This window comes from Hippichthys cyanospilos, chromosome 1 (assembly GCF_059441005.1).
Source record: "Hippichthys cyanospilos isolate Australia breed blue-spotted pipefish chromosome 1, RoL_Hcya_1.0, whole genome shotgun sequence".
NCBI lineage: Eukaryota > Metazoa > Chordata > Actinopteri > Syngnathiformes > Syngnathidae > Hippichthys > Hippichthys cyanospilos.
The window spans coordinates 35,109,309-35,131,500 of NC_142369.1; the positions used below are offsets into that span (position 1 = coordinate 35,109,309).

At 40.6% G+C, this 22,192-nt stretch overlaps 1 protein-coding gene across 7 annotated transcripts in view; it reads left to right on the plus strand.

The window, feature by feature from the left end:
* Positions 1 to 22,192, plus strand: part of zfr (zinc finger RNA binding protein) — a 56,279-nt gene that overhangs the window by 20,198 nt on the left and 13,889 nt on the right. For all 7 annotated transcript variants that reach the window (XR_015865803.1, XR_015865807.1, XR_015865811.1 and 4 more), the window contains exons 7-13: positions 4,133 to 4,339; positions 7,038 to 7,341; positions 9,941 to 10,122; positions 10,836 to 10,955; positions 15,945 to 16,090; positions 18,122 to 18,287; positions 21,406 to 21,626. Coding sequence is in view for 1 of the 7 variants with exons in the window: in XM_088416293.1 (XP_088272419.1) it covers positions 4,133 to 4,339; positions 7,038 to 7,341; positions 9,941 to 10,122; positions 10,836 to 10,955; positions 15,945 to 16,090; positions 18,122 to 18,287; positions 21,406 to 21,626 (1,346 nt within the window). In the remaining 6 variants the exon portion in view is untranslated. The remainder of the gene's footprint in view (positions 1 to 4,132; positions 4,340 to 7,037; positions 7,342 to 9,940; positions 10,123 to 10,835; positions 10,956 to 15,944; positions 16,091 to 18,121; positions 18,288 to 21,405; positions 21,627 to 22,192) is intronic.

Sequence of the window (22,192 nt, forward strand, 5' to 3'; positions counted from 1 at the left end):
TGGCAAGAGGTTTTGAGGAAGTCAATATTCATGAGTTGCAAAAGTATTCTCCCACATGTGCATCAGATTCACTCTGATTGCTCTTAGCTGTGATATGTCAGAACAAATGGACAGTTCTTTCTATGGAAATCCATCTTTTTGCTGGGATTGGAACTCTCGAGAGACATCAATATTCATTCCCCACCAGAAGCTGGTGTGGATGGTGGTGTTTGGAAACTAAAGAAATGTGTGTGTGCATGCCTCTTTCTATTGGTACAGCAGTATCAACCTCATGCTAAATACTGGGGGTAAAGTATCAAAAGTTAGCCCTGCAGTGTTCTATTGGCAGAAAGAGCAGTCTGAGGTGACAGGACTACTGCCGTGTCATGTGAATGATTTTTTTTTTGGGCAGAGTCAGTGCACTTCATTACCACTGTCATCCCTGTACTCAAATCTGTCATGTGGGCCGAGAAGAACATGAGAGTTTTTCATACGGGGGCATGGACATTGTAACTGTTGATGGTGTAGTGCAGGTGCATCAACACACCTACATTGACAACCTACAACCAATTCCTATACTGAAAGCACGAGCTATACAAAATGATGCTTTATCGAATGAATCGGAGAGAGAACAACTGAGGTCAAAAATAGGACAAATTTTGTGGGTAGCAAAACAAACAAGACCTGATGTTATGTTTGATGTGTGCAGCCTGGCATCAAACACTAAAAATGCTACTGTCCAGTCCACCAATGAGGTCAAAAAAATAATCCGTCAACTTCAGTCAGAAAAGGTCACACTTACAGTGGGGCAAATAAGTATTTAGTCAACCACTATTTGTGCAAGTTCTCCAACTTGGAAAGATTAGAGAGGCCTGAAATTGTCAACATGGGTAAACCTCAACCATGAGAGACAGAATGTGGGAAAACAAACCCAGAAAGTCACATTGTTTGATTTTTATAAGAATTTATTTGCAAATTGTGGTGGAAAATAAGTATTTGGTCAATACCAAAAGTTCATCTCAATACTTTGTTATGTACCCTTTGTTTGCAATAACGGAGGCCAAACGTTTTCTGTAACTCTTCACAAGCTTTTCACACACTGTTGCTGGTATTTTGGCCCATTCCTCCATGCAGATCTCCTCAAGAGCAGTGATGTTTTGGGGCTGTCGTTGGGCAACACAGACTTTGAACTCCCTCCACAGATTGTCTATAGGGTTGAGATCTGGAGACTGGCTAGGCCACTCCAGGACCTTGAAATGCTTCTTACGAAGCCACTCCTTTGTTGCCCTGGCTGTGTGTTTGGGATCATTGTCATGCTGAAAGACCCAGCCACGTCTCATCTTCAATGCCTTCGCTGATGGAAGGAGATTTTCACTCAAAATCTCTCGATATATGGCCCTATTCATTCTACCCTTTACACAGATCAACCGTCCTGGTCCCTTTGCAGAAAAACAGCCCCAAAGCATGATGTTTCCACCCCCATGCTTCACAGTGGATTTGGTGTTCTTGGGCTGCAATTCCGTATTTTTTTTCGCCTCCAAACACGAGAACCTGCATTTCTACCAAAAACTTCTATTTTGGTTTCATCTGACCATAACACATTCTCCCAGTCCTCTTCTGGATCATCCAAATGCTCTCTAGCGAACCGCAGACGGGCCTGGACGTGTACTGGCTTCAGCAGGGGGACACGTCTGGCAGTGCAGGATTTGAGTCCCTGGCAGCGCATTGTGTTACTGATAGTAGCCTTTGTTATTGTGGTCCCAGCTCTCTGTACGTCACTCACTAGGTCCCCCCGTGTGGCTCTGGGATTTTTGTTCACCGTTCTTGTTATCATTTTGACGCCACGGGGTGAGATCTTGCATGGAGCCCCTGATCGAGGGAGATTATCAATGGTCTTGTATGTCTTCCATTTTCTAATAATTGCTCCCACAGTTGATTTTTTTTTTTTACACCAAGCGTTTTACCTATTGCAGATTCAGTCTTCCCAGACTGGTGCAGGTCTACAATTTTGTCTCTGGTGTCCTTCGACAGCTCTTGACTTGACTGACTGGTTGTGGACAGGTGTCTTTTATACCGATAATGAGTTAAAACAGGTGCCATTAATACAGGTAACGAGTGAAGCATCATTTGACCTTGTTAGACCTCATTAGAAGAAGTTAGCCCTCTTTCACAGCCATGAATCTTGTTTGTTTGGTGGTGACTAAATACTTATTTCCACCACAATTTGCAAATCAATTCTTTAAAAATCAAACAATGTGACTTTGTTTTTTTTTTTTTCCACATTCTGTCTCTCATGGTTGAGGTTTACCTATGTTGACAATTTAAGGCCTCTCTAATCTTTCCAAGTTGGAGAACTTGCACAATTAGTGGTTGACAAAATACTTATTTGCCCCACTGTAAGTTTCAGTATTTAGGCAACATTGATGAGTTGAGTTTGGCTGTATTTAGTAATGCTTCACCGGGTAATCTTCCACACGGAGGCACCCAAGGAGGTGCATTTAATTGATCTCATTGGAAAAAATGGAAGATTCTCTCCACTGTTTGGCACTCTAAAAAAATCAGGCATGTAGTAAGGAGCCCACTGGCAGGAGAAACACTTTCCATGTCAGATGGGATTGACAATTCACTGTTCTTGGCTATACTTTATTCTGCCACCGGAAACCCTGCGCTCAATACTCTTCCTCTCATCTGTGTCACAGACACTCATTCCCTGTTTGATGCTCCAAAATTCACAAAACAGGTCACAGAAAAATGACTCGGGTTAAAATCAGCAGTATTAAAGAGCATCTACAAACAAATAAAATCAAAGACGTGAGTTGGTCAGATGCAAAGTTACAACTAGCTGATTGTTTAACTAAAAAAGGCGCTTCAACCCTCATGCTTCTGAAAGCCTTAGATGAGTGTGTATGCGCACATTGAAGTGCAATTGTTTGTGGTGTTATTAGTGATGTTCAGATTTGTTCTGTTATTTGTGATGTTCAATGTAGTTGCTCAGTTTTTTTGTTTGTTTTGTTTTAGACAAAGGGGGGATTGTTATGCTATGTGTTGTGTGTTGTCGCAAATACTTGCGGGACTTTTGGCATGTTTTTAGGTCTGGTCTATCTGAAGTAAAGTATAACAATGTTTTTCCTTTTTAACTAGAAATATTTTATCAAACAAAATATATATCCTAATCATAAAATCAAATTTTATGAACAGTGACACCTAACTGCAAAGTAAAGTGTTTTTTCAATTGACTTGGCTTGATTATTACCTCAGTATTTTTGCAATATTCCATGATTGTGAGACGTTATTATATAAGCATTTAGGAGACATTTTAATGGGGCACCAGGGAAGTGATTAAAAGCCCATCCATCCATTTTATAGCGTTTTATCCATATTCAGTTTGCAACAGCTTCAGCAGGGAAGCCTTGCAAGCCATGACTTCCCTCTCCCAGCCACATTGTCCAGCTCCTCCAGGAGGATCCCCGAGTGTTCCCAGGCTAATTGAGAGACATATTTTTTTCTGGATTGACCCTGGGGCCTCCACATGGTGGGACCTGCCCAGAACACCTCACCGGGGAGTCATCTGAGCCAGATGCCCGAGCCACCTCAGCTGAAGCTGCTCAACGCTAGGGAGCAGCGGCCTGACACTGAGCCCTTCCCTGATGACTTGGTTTCTCACCCTATTGACCTGGAGAGGGCATTCCAGCCTTTTCCAACTGAGGACCAGTCTCAGATTTGAAGATGTTGATCTTCCTTCCAGTCGCGTCACACTCGTCTGCAAACTGCTACAGTAATAGTTTGAAATCAAGGCCTGAAGAACCCAACAGCAGCGCATCATCTGCAAAAAGCAAAGCTGCATTGCTGAGACACCCCAAGGGTTACCTTCAACTATGCTTCGAAATTCTGTAAAGATAAACTTAATGAACAGAATCCTTGACAAAGGTCTGACTTTGTCGGGTTCCTTACCTCGGACCTATCTGCCATTGGTGACTGTACCAGCATAAAGCCCCAGATAACTTAGCTCTTATGACCCCCCCCCACCGAAAATTGACGACTCATAGAAGGGACTGTTTAAAAGTATGAAGATAATTGCATCCTCTTTAAAGCAAAACACTTCTGTTAATTGGCATGTGGCGTTAATCTTGTTTCTTTACTGTATATGTTCTAGACTTACAAGGAACACCTGGAAGGCCAGAAGCATAAGAAAAAGGAAGCAGCATTAAAGGTTTCACAAAACAGCAGCAGCAACAGCGGTAATGGTGGTGGGTTATTGGCCCGAAGCTCTCAGAACCAACTCCGCTGCGAGCTTTGTGATGTTTCCTGTACCGGTGCAGATGCTTATGCTGCTCACATTCGGGGAGCCAAACATCAGAAGGTATGCGATTAATTGGATCATAGCATTATCATATCGATGCCCAGAATTAAACAACTCCTGTCGGCAAATAAAAATTGGTTGCACCCCATTTAAGTTATCTGAGAATATTACACGAATATTGTGTTTTGTTTATTTATTTGTCTCATTGTAGATGTTTTTTTCCCATCAATTTTTCCTGCATCTGCAGATAGGAGGCTCTCTTTTTTTGGAGGGAGGCAGGGGCAATCAATATGAACGCTTACTGTCCAATTAAGTGTAGGGTTTTTTTCCCCCTTCGCATCAAAGGTAGGTCAGTGCAATTTCCTCTTAAGAGATTTTTCAGCTGCAGGGGCAGGCATTCTGGGGAACTGTGGTGGTATGAACAAAAGAATAGATTTTTTTTTCCCCATTATACCCATATTTTGGTTCAGACTTAAGAATGAACAGAGACTGAGGCTTCAACACAATGTCATGAAACCTATTTAACTTTCAAAATAAAAGACCCGAACCAATGTCGGATGAATTAAAATTATCCTGATATTGAGACAAATTATTGCTTGGATTTCAAAACTCTATACCAGGCATGTCCAAACCCGTTCCTCGAGGGCCACCTATCCTGTATGTTTTTGATGTTTCCGTTAGGGTTGTCCCGATACTGGTTTCGGTACTCGCCCCGATACTAGCGTATTTTATGTACTCGTACTCGTGCTCTGAGTCCACCCGATACTATTACGTCATCAACATGCTGCCGTGCTGTGTGCGACACGTGCTAGATCGGTGGTTCGGTGAGTCGGTCTCAGGGTTTCGGTGGAGCCTCCGCCGCAGATTTTTTTTTTTTTTTTGCCTCCGCTGCAGAGGTCCACTCCTCAGTCTAGTCTGGAGTTAGTGGGCACAGTCATTGAAAGCGTCCTGCTCTGAGATTTCCTACCGGTCCTACTGAGCTAATCTAACGATAGCGCAGCATTGTCAGCACATTAATAATTGTCAGCACGGCCACTGCGAGATTGCGAGACAGCCCCCCCCCCCCCCCCCCCCCCCCCCCCGGATTTCAGTGAATTAGCATATTAAACATGTAGGGTTCGGTGACCGCTTAGAGAGGGCTGTATATGTGTCTGATTGAACTCCCTACCGGTCCGCTTTGATAGCGCTGCATAAGCAGCGCAGTGAGCCCTCCTTCTCAGTCAGCACTCAGTCTTGTCAGCACGGTCTCGCTCGGCCACTGAGAGATTGCGATAGCAATAGAGTTGGGAAATAACCCCTCACGTTTGTGTTGCTGCTGAAAAAGTTATTTAAAATAACTTGCCTTCCGATTTTATTTTTTTTTTATTTTTTGAACAAAAAGAAAACCTACCTCTGATTTGTAGGAAGAAAGGCTTTGTCCTTACAGACAGCACTATTATTATTTCAGTTCTTGTAGTTGTAAGTAACATGTTGAAGATTGTTGGAAAAAAAATGCAATTTGTTGTTAACCGTTGTTATGGTATTATTAAGTACTCGTATCGGTACTTGGTATTGGCAAGTACTTAAATGTCAGTACTCGTACTCTGTAGGCAAAAAAGAGGTATCGGGAGATCCCTAGTTTCCGTCATCCAATGTAGCTGATTCAAATGATCAGGTTTGTTGTCAGGCTTCCGCTGAGCTTGCTGATGAGCTGATCATTTGAATCAGGTGTGGTAGGAGGACAGAAACCTCCCAAAACATGCCGGATAGGCGGCCCTTGAGGACTGGGTTTGGAAATGCCTCTGTGGTGCAAAATAGCACGACTAATGCTAATATTTGAATTGCTTTTGACCTTGAATTATTTGCCATGGATAATGTTATGTGCCCTGTTCTTCCTTGTGCAAAATTGTTAATGGTGCTGAAGACTTATTTTCTGACTAGATACATTATATTTAAGATAGGGTAACTGCGGTCCTAATTTGCTGTTCTCTGATGTTGGCTCTGAATGCAGTTCAAGCTAGACTTCTGTGGAAAGTCTTCTGTGCATTTCTCATTAGATATTAGCATTCTAAGCAGCCCCTTGTTTGCTTCATGTGGATATCACAATTAGTTTTTTTGGGTATAGTTTGTCACCATGAAGAAGAGAATCCGAATGACATAGTATGTTTGCTGCTGCAGCGCACGGATTTACTTGTAACGTATATAAAGTCCGTTCTGCTGCGTCACACTCCAGCACAGGGGTGGGCAACTACAGGCCGCGGGGGCCGGTGTCCTGCGTGTTTTCCTGTTTTCTCTCTCAAACACACCTGAATCAAATGATTAGGATTATTCTCAAGCTCCAGAGCTTGTTGATGAGCTAATGGTTTAAATCAGGTGTGTTAGGGAGAGAAAACTGGAAAACATGCAGGACACCGGCCCTCGAGGGCTGGAGTTGCCCACCCCTGCTCTAGCATAACCCCAAGTGTTGAGGAAATTATATCCGGAAGAGTGATAGTGACAAAGATGGGCTGTATATTTTATTTTTTTTTTTTTTTTTAATAAATAATCCAGTCTGAACTGAATTGTGAAGACGGCCTGTTCTAATTATTTATTTATATAACACACAATCCAGTTTAAAGGTTTGGTTTGTGTGACTTTGCATGCCACTGATGTGAAGTCAGAGGATGAAATGTGTTTATTGGCTTTAAAATTGGCTTCAAGATACCCGTTAGAGCAAGCTTATTTGATGTTGGATGTTGACTAAAACTTGTATTTCTGATCTTTTCTTCATTCCTTACAGGTTTTGAAACTTCATACCAAACTAGGAAAGCCCATTCCATCTACAGAACCCAGTATGGTGACTCAGACCTCATCTTTGAGCACATCTGCTCCAAGTAAAACCATCATTTCAACCTTAAACAGCTCCTCTTCTAGCAGCTCCGTGGGTGTGACTGCCTCTTCATCTAGTACTCCCTACCTGAAACCTGTCAACCTTGTGAGCAGTAGTGTAATTGGTGTCAAGAACCAATTATTGAACAATTTGTCTATTTGCAACAACACCACACTTGGAAAGAAAGTCAACACACCCAAGATTAATTTTGTTGGTAAGTAAAAATAACACTATTTATAAATAAAACCTTTTGGCCTTTTTGGAAGTTCGGTTGCCAACCATCCATCCATACATTGATTATCGTGACCGCTCGTCATCTTAAGGGTCTTGGGCATGCTGGAGCCAATAGCAGCGGACTTTGGGCAGTAGGTGGTGGTCCACCTTGAAGTGCCAGCCAATTGCAGGGCGCACATGGAAGGATTTAGACCAGGAGTGTCAGATATATGGCCCGCTGGTCGGTTCTGGCCCCTGGGGTTAATCTGGCCCAAGAAATTATTTTGTAAAGTATAAAAATGAGCTGCATTTTGTTTTGTTTTTTTCAATATATTTTTTTTAATGATTAAATATTAACAGTGATGTTGAAAACAAATAATACATCTGAAGGTGTTGTTTTAAAGTTACATGAATACCATGATTTTATTGGTCCGGCCCACTTGGGAATAGAGTCTCCTCTATGCGGCCCGCAAGCTAAAATGAGTTTGGCACCTCTGATTTAGACTGTCCAAGCCAATCTCCAGACTTGAACCCTATAGAGCATGCATTTCAACTGTTGAAGAGGAGTCTTGCAAATACGGCTGCACAAATATCGACAAAATAATAATCACGATTATTTTGGTCAATATAGAAATCACGATTATTTTTCATGTTTGGTCAAACATGTCTATTTATTGTCCAGCTTTTAAACAAGGAGTATGTAAGCAAGCTTCAAGGTTTGATACGTACAAATAACAATAATAAACTAAAATAAATAAAGTAGATAATTTAAAGATATTCACCCAAGACATGACAAAAACTTGACACACACTGCAATACAGCTAACTTACTTGCTGAGTGTAAACCGATGAAAATATATGAAGCCTACATAGAACCATGCACATGAATTACTTTTAAGCAAATTTTAATCAATTACCAATCACAATATAATGTTCGGTCATTTCAAATCAGGTTGATTCGAATTTGGGGTCTCAATTGACACCTATTACTGTAAATATTAAGAATTTGGTGAGAAACTGTGCAATTTCACCCTAGTAAATAATATACTGTGGGCCCCTGATCGATACCCTGCCTTAGATTTTTTTTTTTTTCAGCCTGTGACGTGATCTGGGATGTTTTTTTGTCCCCTCTTTATGGTATTTTTCCGCTTTATGGCAAACTGTCATGACCCTAGGGGTTGGCCGTATTTATATTGTTTTCTCTCAATCTTCCAGCGTTTTAGGTAATTGCTCTTATTTTCTGGTTCCGTTAAACTGCCTGCACTGCAATGCGTCACTCAGATGCTGGTCTGCTTTTGGTCTGCGACATGACTCCCTAAGATACTGGTCTGCTATTGGTCGGCGTCACTGTCAAAATGGCGGCATGCTACGGACTGGATCGTGTCTGAGTGCTTAAAATAACTATTTATTGTACATTTTACTGCTTAATTCATACTTGAATGGGTGAACCATGGGTCCCAATATTGCTAGTAATGTTAAAGATTTTTAACAGATTAATCTCTTAAACCGGGGGCCCACTGTATTAGGGTAAGAAAAACAGAAAAACTTTTGTCATGCAAACGTCTGGGAAACATTGCCCCCTGGTGGTAGAATGACAAAGTTGACCTGTATAGCCAGCTTTTTAAATATTAATATTGCAGATGATCGTCTTAATTACCTGTAATCGTGGTGGGCAATATCTTGATCATGATTAAAATTCTATTAATTGTGCCGCACTAACCTGCAAAGAACAAACCCTCAAAAGTAAACCGTTGAGGGAGGCTACAGTGAAAGCCTGGAAAACAAGATTGCAAACGTTTGGTGATGTCAATGGGTCTTGGATTTGAAGCAGTTAGTGCAAGCAATGGATTTGCAACAAAATATTAAGTCTTGTTTACTTTCTATTCCAATGCTTTTGATCACCTAAAAAAATGTGTCCGCTTAGATGTATTAGCAGAGACCTTAATGTTATATAACAAGGATTATCTGAAAATATGTCACGCTGAAAACCTTTGATTGCCTTAAACATTGGTAAAACGTTTTTCTCAATAATACAGACAATACAGATTGTGGCTATTTACACAGTAACCTCCAAGATTAAGTCAGTGATGGTTTTCTTCATCATCTCCGTCCTGCACGCTAGACGCACCAAAGAACACTTCTTAAGTGTCAAAATAGAAATACTCCTTTTTTCTTTTTAGACAATTTCTCAGGATGTCTTGTTGAAGCACACGGCAAAATCGAATTTGCAGTCGTCATCAGGCAGCAGTCCCAACATTTTCAAGGGTTGTTGTAATGAGTGGATCCTTTGACTTAGCTCCATGTTGTCAGTGTCCACTGGCAAACTTCAGCAGTAGTTTTTCTTCAAAGCGTTAAAGTGAATGGTCACGCATTGATGCTGACCTTACTGACCCTGTTTATTCTACACAATTCTTAGATTTCTTCATTAAAGCTTTTAGCTTTTTTCAGTTCAGGAATATTATTAGTATTAATGACTCATTAGGATCCCAATGAAAATTAAGTTACTGTTATTTGTTTTGTTATTGCTTGGTTAGTACAAAAGAATTGCAACTTGAAATGTTCTTAGTGTATGACTAAAATGATGTACCTTTTCGAATGCAGGTGGAAATAAATTGCAAAGTACAGTGAAGACAGAAGAGTGCAAAGGCGAGACCCCCAAGAATACAATGTCCTCCTTGGGTGGTTCAGATGCCAAAACAGAAATTTCAGAATCTCTGTCTTCAGCCACCCTGGCTGCACTGCAGAGTGACGTCCAGCCTGTTGGCCATGACTATGTTGAAGAGGTCAGCTTTGATTGAACTGTTCGTGTTCAGTAAGGAGTTAAAGGGAAGGTCAACCCAAATGTTTCTTTTTTTTCCAATAATACATTCAATCCACCCCCCACTAGCCTAAACACATCATCATAAATAATTTCTTGGGAGGGACAGCGCACAAGTCAAGGTGTCTCACAAAGTGAGTCCACGAGAACAAGATGAAAGTTTGGTAAAATGTTGTAATTATAGTGTCCGATATAAACGTTCCAGTTTTCACAATTGTCTTTTTATTTAGCAGAATCTACTTGTTCTGAATTTATGGGCACACCTGAAAAGTGTGTGTGTGTGTGTGTGTGTACGTGCGTGCACAAGTTAGAAAAGTACACTATTTCTTTACCATTAAGTATGGTGAGAACCTTGTGGCAGGTTTTTCAATATGTTTAATCCATGTCATACAGCTCAATCCAACCTAATAACTTTGAAATGCATATAAAGAAATGCACATGAAAATCAAATCGTGAATATGGTGATAAAATGTGTTTTGATAAATGTCTTCTCTTCATTGTGGCATTTACTGTAGCATGTACAGTTATGGTAATCCTAAGTGATCTAAACAAGGAAAGTGTTTTGTCTGTTTTCATGTCAGGTAGTGAGGGGGGGAAAGGCATGTCTGAATTTAAAAAATAATCTATAAACAGTTCTTGTTTAACTTCTCTCAACCTGAATATGTGTAACTTTTCTAGGTCCGAAATGATGAAGGGAAAGTGATCCGCTTTCATTGCAAACTTTGTGAATGTAGTTTCAATGATCCAAATGCAAAAGAAATGCATCTTAAGGGACGTCGTCATCGTCTGCAATACAAGGTTTGTTTGTTTCATTTATTTTTCATCCTTATATGCCATGAGGTTATGGGAAAACCTATTTTAGGTTACTTACTTAACTGATTTTTGAGACCGTGACCCCTATTGTATACCTGGTCCCAATGCTTTTACAGAACTTCCATTCCTTACTGGAATTGATGACTGAATTGTTTAGACTTGACTGTTTATACAGTGGCGCAAAAGTGTATTTATTCAGTCACCAATTGTGCAAGTTCTCTCACTTAAAAATATGAGAGAGGCATGTAATTTTTAACATAGGTACGCTTCAACTATGCGAGACAAAACAAGAAAAAAAAAAACTCCAGAGAATCACATTGTTTTTTTTTTAAATACCGTATTTTCTAGACTATAAGCCGCATTGGTATATAAGCCGCTGCACAAAAAATTGAGCAAAAAAAAAAAAAAATTGTGTCACGGATAAGCTGCACTGGACCATAAGCCGCAGGTAGTAATGTTGTATGGGACTTTATTTTTATTTTTTTTAATTATTTTTAGAAAATGAATTGCTTGCCAACAGCAACATCCTCTCTTTAACATTCTCAACATGCCTGCATTTTTAGCACCAAAATTTGATGGATTATTTTCAACATAACATCAACAGAATACTGCAGAGTTAAATAGCAGTTCAAACTCAAAATCATTTCTTCGATAGCATCTTCTTCTGTCTCCCAATGTTTAATTGCTAGATTATTTTCGTCAACATACACATTGCAGATATTTCATACATACAGTCATAAATATTTAAATACAATCAAATATACTTTATATCAAATGTACACATCACAAACTTTTATACACAATATTTTTCAATTTAGAAATATTTTTTAATATTTTTAATTTATTTTTAAAACTTGTTTCAAGTTTAGCCATTGATTCACATCTTTTCAGTTCTATTTCATGGTTGTTCCATAAATTGAGACCTTGGACAGATTCACACACATTTTCTTGTCTCCTGGTGGCCAGCAAAAAACAAAAAAAAACAACAACAGATAAGCCTCACTAGACTATAAGCCGCAGGGCTCAAATCATGAGGAAAAATTGCGCCTTATAGTCCGAAAAAAACGGTAATTTATTTGCAAATTGTGGTGGAAAATAAGTATTTGGTCAAAAACAAAAGTTCATCTCAATACTTTGTGATATACCCTTTGTTGGCAATGACAGAGATCAAATGTTTTCTGTAATTCTCCCAACAGTATTTTTACACACTGTTGTAGGTATTTTTGGCCAATTCCTCCATGTAGATCGCCTCTAGAGCAGTTATGTTTTGGGGTTGTCGCTGGGCAACACAGATTTTCAATTGCCTCTAAAGATTTTCTATTGGGTTGGGATCTGGAGACTGGCAAGGCCACTCCAGGACTTTGAAATGCTTGTTATGAAATGCTTCTTATTGCCTGAGCGGTGTGTTAGGGACGTTTCATCTTCAATGCCTTTGCTTATGGAAGAAGGTTTTCATTTAGAAATTCGCAATGCATGGCCCAATTCATTCTTTCCTTATACTTCTTTATATCAGCCGTCCTGGTCCCTTTGCAGAAAAGCAGCCCCAGAGCATGATGTTTCCACCCCCATGCGTCACGTTAAATATGGTGTTGTTTGGATGCAACTCAGCATTCTTTCTCCTCCAAACATGACAAGTTGAATTTATACCTATTATACCTATACCTATTTTGGTTTCATCTGACCATATTAAATTCTCCCAATCCTCTTCTGGATCATCCAAATCCTCTCTAGCAAACTTCAGACGGGCTTCGACATGTACTGGCTTCAGCAGGGGGACACGTCAGGCACTGCAGGATTTGAGTCCCTGGCAGCTAATGGAAATAAGAGTTTTTATAAATGCAATGTATCAGTAAAATAATGTGTTCATGAAACTGTACTATTCTAAGGATGATTGACATGACAGGAGATCAGTCATAGAAACAAACATTCGGTTTCCAACTGTGAGCACCCCTGGAGACGAGACCAGTTGTTTCCTACAAAAGAAACAAAAGGCTTCGTCCATCAGGGAATTTGCATCCGACTGTGAATTGGAGATGAACTACTGGTCACAGAACAAGTTAGTCAATCAAAGTTAATGGCTCTCTGACTTCCTCCACCCTCAACAAGAAGGACATTTGAAGACTCCATCCCCACGCATGCACACACACACACACATGCACACATGCATACATACCTGCTTTCCCCAGTGAGACTACATCCCCCATAGGTGTATAAGAACTGAATGTGGAAGGTGAAACAATGCCATTTCTGCTCCGACCTGTGGCACTGGCCCGAGGCCTTGTGTACTTTTCCACTTTCTGTCTGGGTTAAATGAATTGTTTCACGATGTTGTGGTATGAGCGTTCTTTCAACAAAAACGAACACGCTTGGAACTAGTTTTACACGAGAAGTTTTTCTAGGTTCCTTCACGGCATAGTGTGTTATTTATGGCCCCAGCTCTCTGCAGGTCTTTCACTAGGTCCCCCCGTGTGGTTCTGGGATTTTTGCTCACCGTTCTTATCATCTTCCATATTCTTATTGTTCCCACAGTTGATTTCTTCACATTAAGCTGCTTACCTATTGCAGATTCAGTCTTCCCTGCCTGTTGCAGGTCTACAATTTTGTTTCTAATGTCCTTTGACAGCTCTTTGGTCTTGGCCACAGTGGAGTGTGACTGTTTGAGGTTGTGGACAGGTAGTTTAAACAGGTGCCATCAATACAGGTATCGAGTGCAGGACAGACGAGTTTCTTAAAGAAAATGTTACAGGTCTGTAAGAGCCAGAAATCTTGCTTTTAGGTGACCAAATACGTATTTTACCGAGATATTCAATTAATTCTTTAAAAATCAAACAATTTTATTCTCTGGAGGTTTTTTTTTACTCTGTTTGTCTCATAATTGAGGTTCACCTATGATCAATCAATCAAATTTTATTTATATAGCCCTAAATCACCGAAGTCTCAAAGGGCTTCACAGAATGAAAAGAGGTCGTACAGAGACATCTTTTCAGTATAGGGTACACAACAGCATCCCCTGTCAAAGCTCCCAGAAGGGGAAGGAAAAACTCAAAAACCCCAATTTGGGGAAAATCAGAAACCTCCAGAAGGGACCACAGGTGGGAGGAGCCCCCTTCCAGGCCCACAGGTTGAAGTGGATGCTGCATGTACCAGACACAGAAACAACATAAATTACAGAAAACATATTGTGCTATATAGTGCAGTGATGTCTTGACAGCAGGCAAAGCCATTGGGCAGGAACCATCCCACATTCCAGCCAGGTGGACTGCAGACGGCCAAACTCCTAACCCGTGATGGTCGACCAGCGCCAGGACCCAATGGAGGCGGTCAAGTCAACCCTCACCATCTAGCTAGCCCCCTCTCCCAGCCGGAAGAGGGGGGCAGGAAAAAAGAAAAAAGAAGAAGGCTACAGACAGGCTAAATTAACTAAATGCTTTTGAATATAAATGTGTTTTTAGTCGGGATTTAAAGATTTCTACTGAGGTGGCCGCGCGAACTTCCATGGGTAGGGCATTCCATAGTACTGGCGCGCGAATGGAAAATGCCCTTGATCCCGCAGACTTCTTTTTAGCCCGTGGGGTCGATAGCAAACCGGCATTTTGCGATCGAAGTTGTCGGGACGGAACATAAGGTGATACTAAGTCGACGAGATAGGAAGGAGCTAAACCGTGTAGAATTTTATAAGTAATTAACAGCACCTTAAAATCACATCTCACGTGTATTGGAAGCCAATGCAGGTCAGCTAGAATCGGAGTAATATGATCAAACTTTCTCGTCCTTGTCAATAGTCTCGCTGCTGCATTCTGTACACACTGCAGGCTTTTAATGTAGGACATGGGAAGAAGTCCAGAAAACAAAATGTTGCAATAGTCTAGGCGCGACGTAACAAATGCATGAATTAATGTTTCTGCATCGCTAAGAGAAAGAATAGGGCGAATTTTAGCTATATTGCGGAGGTGAAAAAACGCCGTTCTTGTCATGTTATTAATATGTGTTCGAAAGGAGAGAGTGGAGTCAAATATCACGCCGAGATTTTTTGCAGAACTACTTTGGGAAATAATACAGTTTTCTAGGTTCAGCGTGGTATTCTTAAGCAAGTGCTGATGATGAGCAGGGCCAATAAATAACATCTCAGTTTTATTAGGGTTGAGAAGCAGAAAATTGGAAGACATCCATTGTTTAATCTCGGCAAGGCAAGCCTCCAGTTTACTGCACTTGCACGGATCCGTTATTTCTAAGGGCATATAGAGTTGGGTATCATCAGCATAGCAATGAAAACTAATAGCATGTTTGCGTATAATATCGCCAAGAGGAATCATGTAGATGTTGAACAGTAAGGGACCAAGCACTGACCCCTGCGGGACACCACATGAGACGGAGAAAGACTCAGAGATCGCATCACCATAAGAAACACTATGCGTCCTTCCCAGGATGTAAGATCTGAACCAAGAAAGTGCTGATCCCGAGATACCAACACATGATCTAAGACGTTCTATAAGAATATGATGATCAATAGTGTCAAATGCGGCACTAAGATCAAGCAGTAATAATACTGATGAGACGTTGGAATCCAAGGCTAATAGAAGATCATTCGTCACTTTTACTAGGGCTGTCTCAGTTGAGTGGTTGGCCCTAAAACCTGACTGAAGGAATTCAAATCTATTGTTGTCTATCATAAAATCGCTAAGCTGTTGTGTTACAACTTTCTCAAGAATTTTGGCGATAAACGGAAGGTGTGACACTGGCCTATAGTTAGAGATCTTCAGGATCTAGATGAGGTTTCTTAAAAGGTGAGGTTTCTTATGATGAAAATTACATTCATTTTTAAGTGGGAGAAAGCACAATTGGTGGCTGTCTAAATACTTTTTTGCCCCACTGTACAAGATCGCACCTACCCAACAACCCTTATTAATGGCTGTCATTCATGATACATAATAGTGCTAATTTGGCTCTTTTTGCTCTCTTTGTGCAAACACTCAGAAAAAGGTGAACCCAGATCTTCAGGTAGAGGTAAAACCTAGCATCAGAGCACGGAAAATTCAAGAAGAAAAGATGAGAAAGCAGATGCAAAAAGAGGAATACTGGAGAAGACGAGAAGAAGAGGAACGTTGGAGAATGGAAATGCGGTGTGGTTATTGGCATTTTGTTTGATTCGCTTAAAGACTAGACATGAAGTTGTTTTAACAAGATGTGCTTTACCTACAGAATCATCTGTAATTTTAAAGTGTTTATATCCAAGTCACATTAAAAGTGTAAGTGACCATATTTTCATTACCATAAGGTGTAAATAAAAGTCTTTAATTTTCTGCAAATTGACCATGGCTCCTACAGTTCAGGACCAAGATCTGTAAAAATGTTATGAATTTGATAAATCCTCGGCTTGACTGACTATCAAACCATTACCCACATACAGGGACATAAAGAAAGGAATACATACAGTACATATGCTAGGAGCAATAAACCAATCAAAGATCTTTACTTTCTGGCCTTTTGCCATATTTCAAACTCCTAATGATTAAATAGCTCCTTTTTTTTTAAGAATCAACACTAAGTGGGACACAATTATGAAGTGGAACAAAATTCATTCTATACTAAAAAAAAACAAAACAAAGAAACAAAGAAAGGCAAAAAAAAGTATGAAATTAACCCCTTTCTTTCAGTGCATCCAGAAAAGTGGATTCCGTGAATTAGTATTGTTCCCCCAATCCGCCACACTTTGTACTTCCATAAATAGTGTTTTGTGAAACCCTCCCTACCTTTCTTTCCCATACCCAGTGATCTCCTAACTGTAGTACAGAAGTTGAACAGTATCTTTTGCACACAAACCTTATTTCTCTTCTTCAACACATAACATAGTGCATCAGTGAGTGATGAGTGCTGCTCACTAACTCTCTACTCTTGCAGGAGCACGGAGCGCTACTGCGACTCACCCACCCACACCCTTTCTCACATTGCATTTTAACTGCTTTTAAAGGTCCAGCTTCAGCCTGTGTCGTTGCTTTGTTCAATCTGCTCACACCCAATCCCCTCCCCCACGTGTAAATCTCTGTACAGCTCGTCACCGCTGCAAGCCTGAGAGTCGTGTATAGTTTTTGCCTAAACGCCTTCATATAGATTTAGAAGAGCAGTTGTTTAGTTTTAAGCAAAAGGGCCTCCATTTGAACAAGTTTGTATATTAGCACAGCTAGACTGCTTCAGCGTGAATGTTAGGACTGAGTGTTGCAGTGCCTCATGCTGCTGTGAAGTGACGGTCCTGTGGAAAAAAAAAAATGTGAAGCAACCGAGTCTGCAAAAAGTGAAGCGCAAAGTGGTGAGGAAAATCTGTATATGCCGTGGTCCGCAACAATTTGGTTGGCGGGTCACAAATGGCCCCCTGGGCAGTAGTTTAGACATCTCTGTCCTTGAGAGCTTTTTCATTGTTGAACTGCACATACTGATTTCTGGGTAACCTTTTATCCATTTATATCCCAATCCTCATATTCTATATCTCTCTAATTTTTTTCATTAATGCAGTATAATTAATAGCAATCAATCAATCCTTCAATCCTGGTTCTTGGGAGCCGGTCTTGTATATTTTATGTATCTCCCTGCTATAAGACACCTGATTCAAATGATCCAGATCATGATCCAGTTTCTACTTGACCTTGTTGATTTTCTGATCATTTCAATCAGATGTGTTGGAGCTGGGGAAAGGCCCTCAAGGCCCTGATGAATATAATTAAAAGCTTTCTTTAAATGTGAAAGTTTACAAATCTCTGAAAGCTTACAACTATATTCTACATGTATCCTATGTGTAAATTTCAAAAATCTGACCCGAGGAAGCAGTTTTAGTTGTATGGAGGCTTGTACACATTATTCTGGGGATGAAGCTTTACTTTTAACTTAAGTGCGCTGTAAACTTGATATCTACAATTGACTTATTTTGCTATCAACACACCTCTCGGTCCTTGACTTTAAAAGCGAAGGGCAGTGAAAAACAAACAAACAAACTGGTAAGTCAAACTGCCTTTTCAAGTAGGCGTTATTCCACAACAAGATTTTAAGAGATGCATACAATCCAATATAATCAGTCAAATGCAACACTACCAATGGCGAGGGGGGGACAAACTGATGACATGTGCGAGCGATGTATAATTTTAGCTATCACTTATTTTCAGGCGATATGAAGAGGATATGTACTGGAGACGTATGGAAGAAGAGCAGCACCACTGGGATGAGCGACGTCGTGGACCAGATGGAGGGTATCCGCAGGGTCCACATGGCCCTCCTGGTCTACTCGGAGTCCGACCTGGTATCCCAGGTTTACAGCCACAGGGTCCTCTGGTAGGTTCAAGGGAATTTCCCTTGTAGGTGATTGCGTGTCTAGGCTTGGGTATTGGGTATTAAAAGTGTATTGCGATATATATTGCGATACAGCAAAGGCGTATTGTGGTGTATTGCGATATATTGGGCAATGTTTGGTTAAAAAAAAATCTATGGCATATTCATTAAAATGACTGAAAAAAAATCAGAAGGAAATCATTAAAATTGACATTCTATTCTTTTTCAGAAGCCACACATCTTTGAGCACACACACAAAGAAAAAAAAAAGCATGTAACATTTTTTTCATTTCAAGTATGCCTTTGACTGTTAGTATCTTCCCAGCAGTTGGGAATATTCGTTCAGATGTGGCAGGAATACACAGGTAGCTCTTTGCCACAAGTTCCCGCACAGGAAACTGGTGACAGTGCTGTCAACCGTAACTGAAACAGATCTGTGACATCAGTTGCAGTAAAAAAAAAAAAAAAGACAAAAACGAAGGAGAAATCTATTGTAATTTATCAATTACAGTGGACTTCCGTGTTACAACATCCCTGATTTACGTTATTTCCATGTTGCGACATGGAATACTGAGTTTTTTCCATCCCCTCTTTATGACATTTTCCCGAATTTGCGCCCAAAACAACTGTCATGACCCTAGGGGCTTGGCCATATTTGTGTTGTTTTGCCTCCATCTGCTGGCGATTTTAGGTAATTGCACTATTTACTATTGCTGTAACTGCTTCCAACGCTTGACTACAATGCTGGTCTGCTATTGGTTGGTGTCTCCTCATGAAGATGGTGGTCTGCTATTGGTCAGCCTCACTTGTTTCAAAATGGCAGAACGTTAAAGCTTTGTTCGATTGTGAGTGGTTACAAAACCGTATTTATAGTGCATTTTACTGCTTAATTCGAAGTTGAAAGGGTTAGACATGGGTCCCAAGATTGCCAGTGATGTTAAAGAGAGATGTAAGAAGATGATTTATATGGAAACGATGCTGGAGATAACACTTATTAGGGAATATGGGCATAACAAGCGGCACTCAAATCCTTTCTATATGTTTTATTTATGATGTTTTCTGATTGTATACATGTATATTATATATACGTAGCACTTACTATACTATTTTGGTCCAAGGGGGCCCCGGTAGCCCGCATCTGGGCAAGTGAAAACAATGTTTTTCTTCATAAGGGGTCCGTGAGCCGTGCTTAGTCTGGCACCTCACCTTGGACCTCTTTGTCATGGGTGACCCTACCAAGGGCATAAAGCCCCCGACAGCTTAGCTCCTCGAATCACCAGAACAAGCAAACCTTTCCACCATGATAAGGATGGAACGGGAGATCGACAGACTGTGTTCTGGACATTGTACCAGAGTCTGTTGTGGTGAAGAAAGAGCTGAGCTGAGCTGAAAGGCGAAGCTCTCGATTTAACGGTTGATCTACATTCCTACCTTCACCTATGGTCACAAGCTGTGAGTCGTGACCAAAAGAATGAGATCGCAGGTACAAACAGCCAAAATTAGATTCCTCCACAGGGTGTCTGGGCTAGAGATCATCTGGGAGCTGCTCAACGTCGAGCCACTGCTCTTTTTTGTTGAGAGAAGCCAGTTGAGGTGGTTCAGGCATCTTGTTTGGATGCCTTCCCGATGTCTCCCTGGTGAGGAGTTTCGGGTAAGTCCCACAGGGAGGAGGCCCCGGGGACGACCCAGGACACGCTGGAGGGACTATATCTCTCGGCTGGTCTGGGAACGCCTTGGGGATCCTCCCGGAGGAACTGGACGAAGTGGCTGGGGATAGGGAAGTCTGGGCTTCCCTGCTCAAGCTGCTGCCCTTCTTACCCGATCCCGGAATACAGTGGTAGAAGATGGCTGGATGGCTGGTCAGTGAAACCTCGAGACACGGCCGTTTTTGTACATTTTTTTCCCCTAAATATCACCAAAATTACTTTGCACATAAAAGAATTCCAAATGAAATAAAACAAAACAATATTTGAAATCTCAAAATTCCCATTTGATATAAAAGCGACAGGGGATTCTCCTGCTCATTAATATGGCTTCTTGGATATTATTGCACTTCTTGGTATCACATACAAGAGCCTACTGCAGACAATTTGAACAGGAGAGTTTTCTGTTTGTCGTCTTGAACAACTTCCTCTCCTGCCACGCTCTCTCTCCCTCCCTCGACCGATCTCTCTCTCTCTCTCCAGTCACACTAAACATGCAACACTATTGTAACATTTACTATGGTGTTTTTGAAGCGATTGGAAAGATTTATCTGTAAAAAAAAAAAAAAAAAAGATATGAATCTTTTTTTTGTGACAAATAAGGATACAAAAGCCACTCACAGGTTCCTATAACAAAAAAAATATTACAAATATATTACACATTTTTTTGTAAATGAGATTTTTTGCTTGTTGCTCTCATTGTGTCTTTAATAAGCCAAATTAGCGATCAAATCTTCAAGGCAAGACGCTGACTTCTCTACAATGACAACCGTTTTGCGTGAGGACTCTAGAATTGCATCAAATTTTTTTGATTGAGCTCACTCGGAGCATGAGTCTGACCTTTGCTTGCCTGCTGTCTTCATAGAAGACAGGCAGCCTCTTCTCTCATCCGGCTGCAGTCGTCTGGCCACTTTTGCAATACAACAGAAATCCGCCGACTTCAATAAGGAGGGTCCGTCTGATCAAAAATAGAAAAATATAGATGTTGGCCACATCCTCTACAGTCAAGATTGAAAACCAAACCATTCTCCCATTTGTTCCATAAATCCATGGTATATCCGGTGGCGAATGCCCAGGATGGGCAAGAAGGCTTCCCTCTGCTTGTCAAAATAATTTAATCAATTGAGTCAAGAGCCCAACTGACCAATTCCGTGGTTAGATTTAAAGGGCAGAAAATGCTCCCAAGAGATCACAATTCTAAATCAGATGAAGACAGCACACAAGAGCTGCACCTTTGTTGAAGCAGTGGAGATAGAGCGTTGGTAGAAGAGCAAAATGCATTCTCTTCCCTTCACAGATTCAGGAGCTTCACTTTGTAGTTTTAGGACCCGTCATTGAACACAAAACTCAACTGCACTTTACTATATTTCAAGAGATTAATTTTATTGAACATATCTTTGTATCTTTGTGCCCTGCAGCCCCCACGACGACCTGACTCCTCAGATGATCGCTATGTCATGACCAAGCATGCGTCTATCTACCCCTCAGAGGAGGAGCTGCAGTCTATTCAAAAAATTGTGTCAATTACAGAGCGTGCCCTCAAACTGGTTTCTGACATAATAACGGAAGAAGACAAAGTCAAAGAAGAGGATGACAAAGAAAAGAAAGAACCATCAAAAGATAGGTGTGACATTGACAGGTATGATAAGCAGTAAAGATTTGTGATTTTATGCACATTTACATTTGTTCAATACTCTTATTTCATTAGAAATCAAATCACCTCACATTAGCCCCCCCCCCAAAAAAAAATATCACTATATGTGATTGTAATCAATGCATGCCATATACACACGTGGACAAAATTGTTGGTACCCCTCAGTTAAAGAAGGAAAAACCCACAATTCTCACTGAAATCACTTGAAACTTACAAAAGTAACAATAAATAAAAATTTATTGAAAATTAACTAATCAAAATCAGCCATCACTTTTGAATTGCTGATTAACATAATTATTTAAAAAAACAAACTAATGAAACAGGCCTGGACAAAAATGATGGTACCCATAACTTAATATTTTGTTGCACAACCTTTTGAGGCAATCACTGCAATTAAGTGATTTCTGTATTTGTCAATGAGCGTTCTGCAGCTGTCAACAGGTATTTTGGCCCACTCCTCATGAGCAAACTGCTCCAGTTGTCTCAGGTTTGATGGGTGTCTTCTCCAAATGGCATGTTTCAGCTCCTTCCACAGATGTTCAATGGGATTC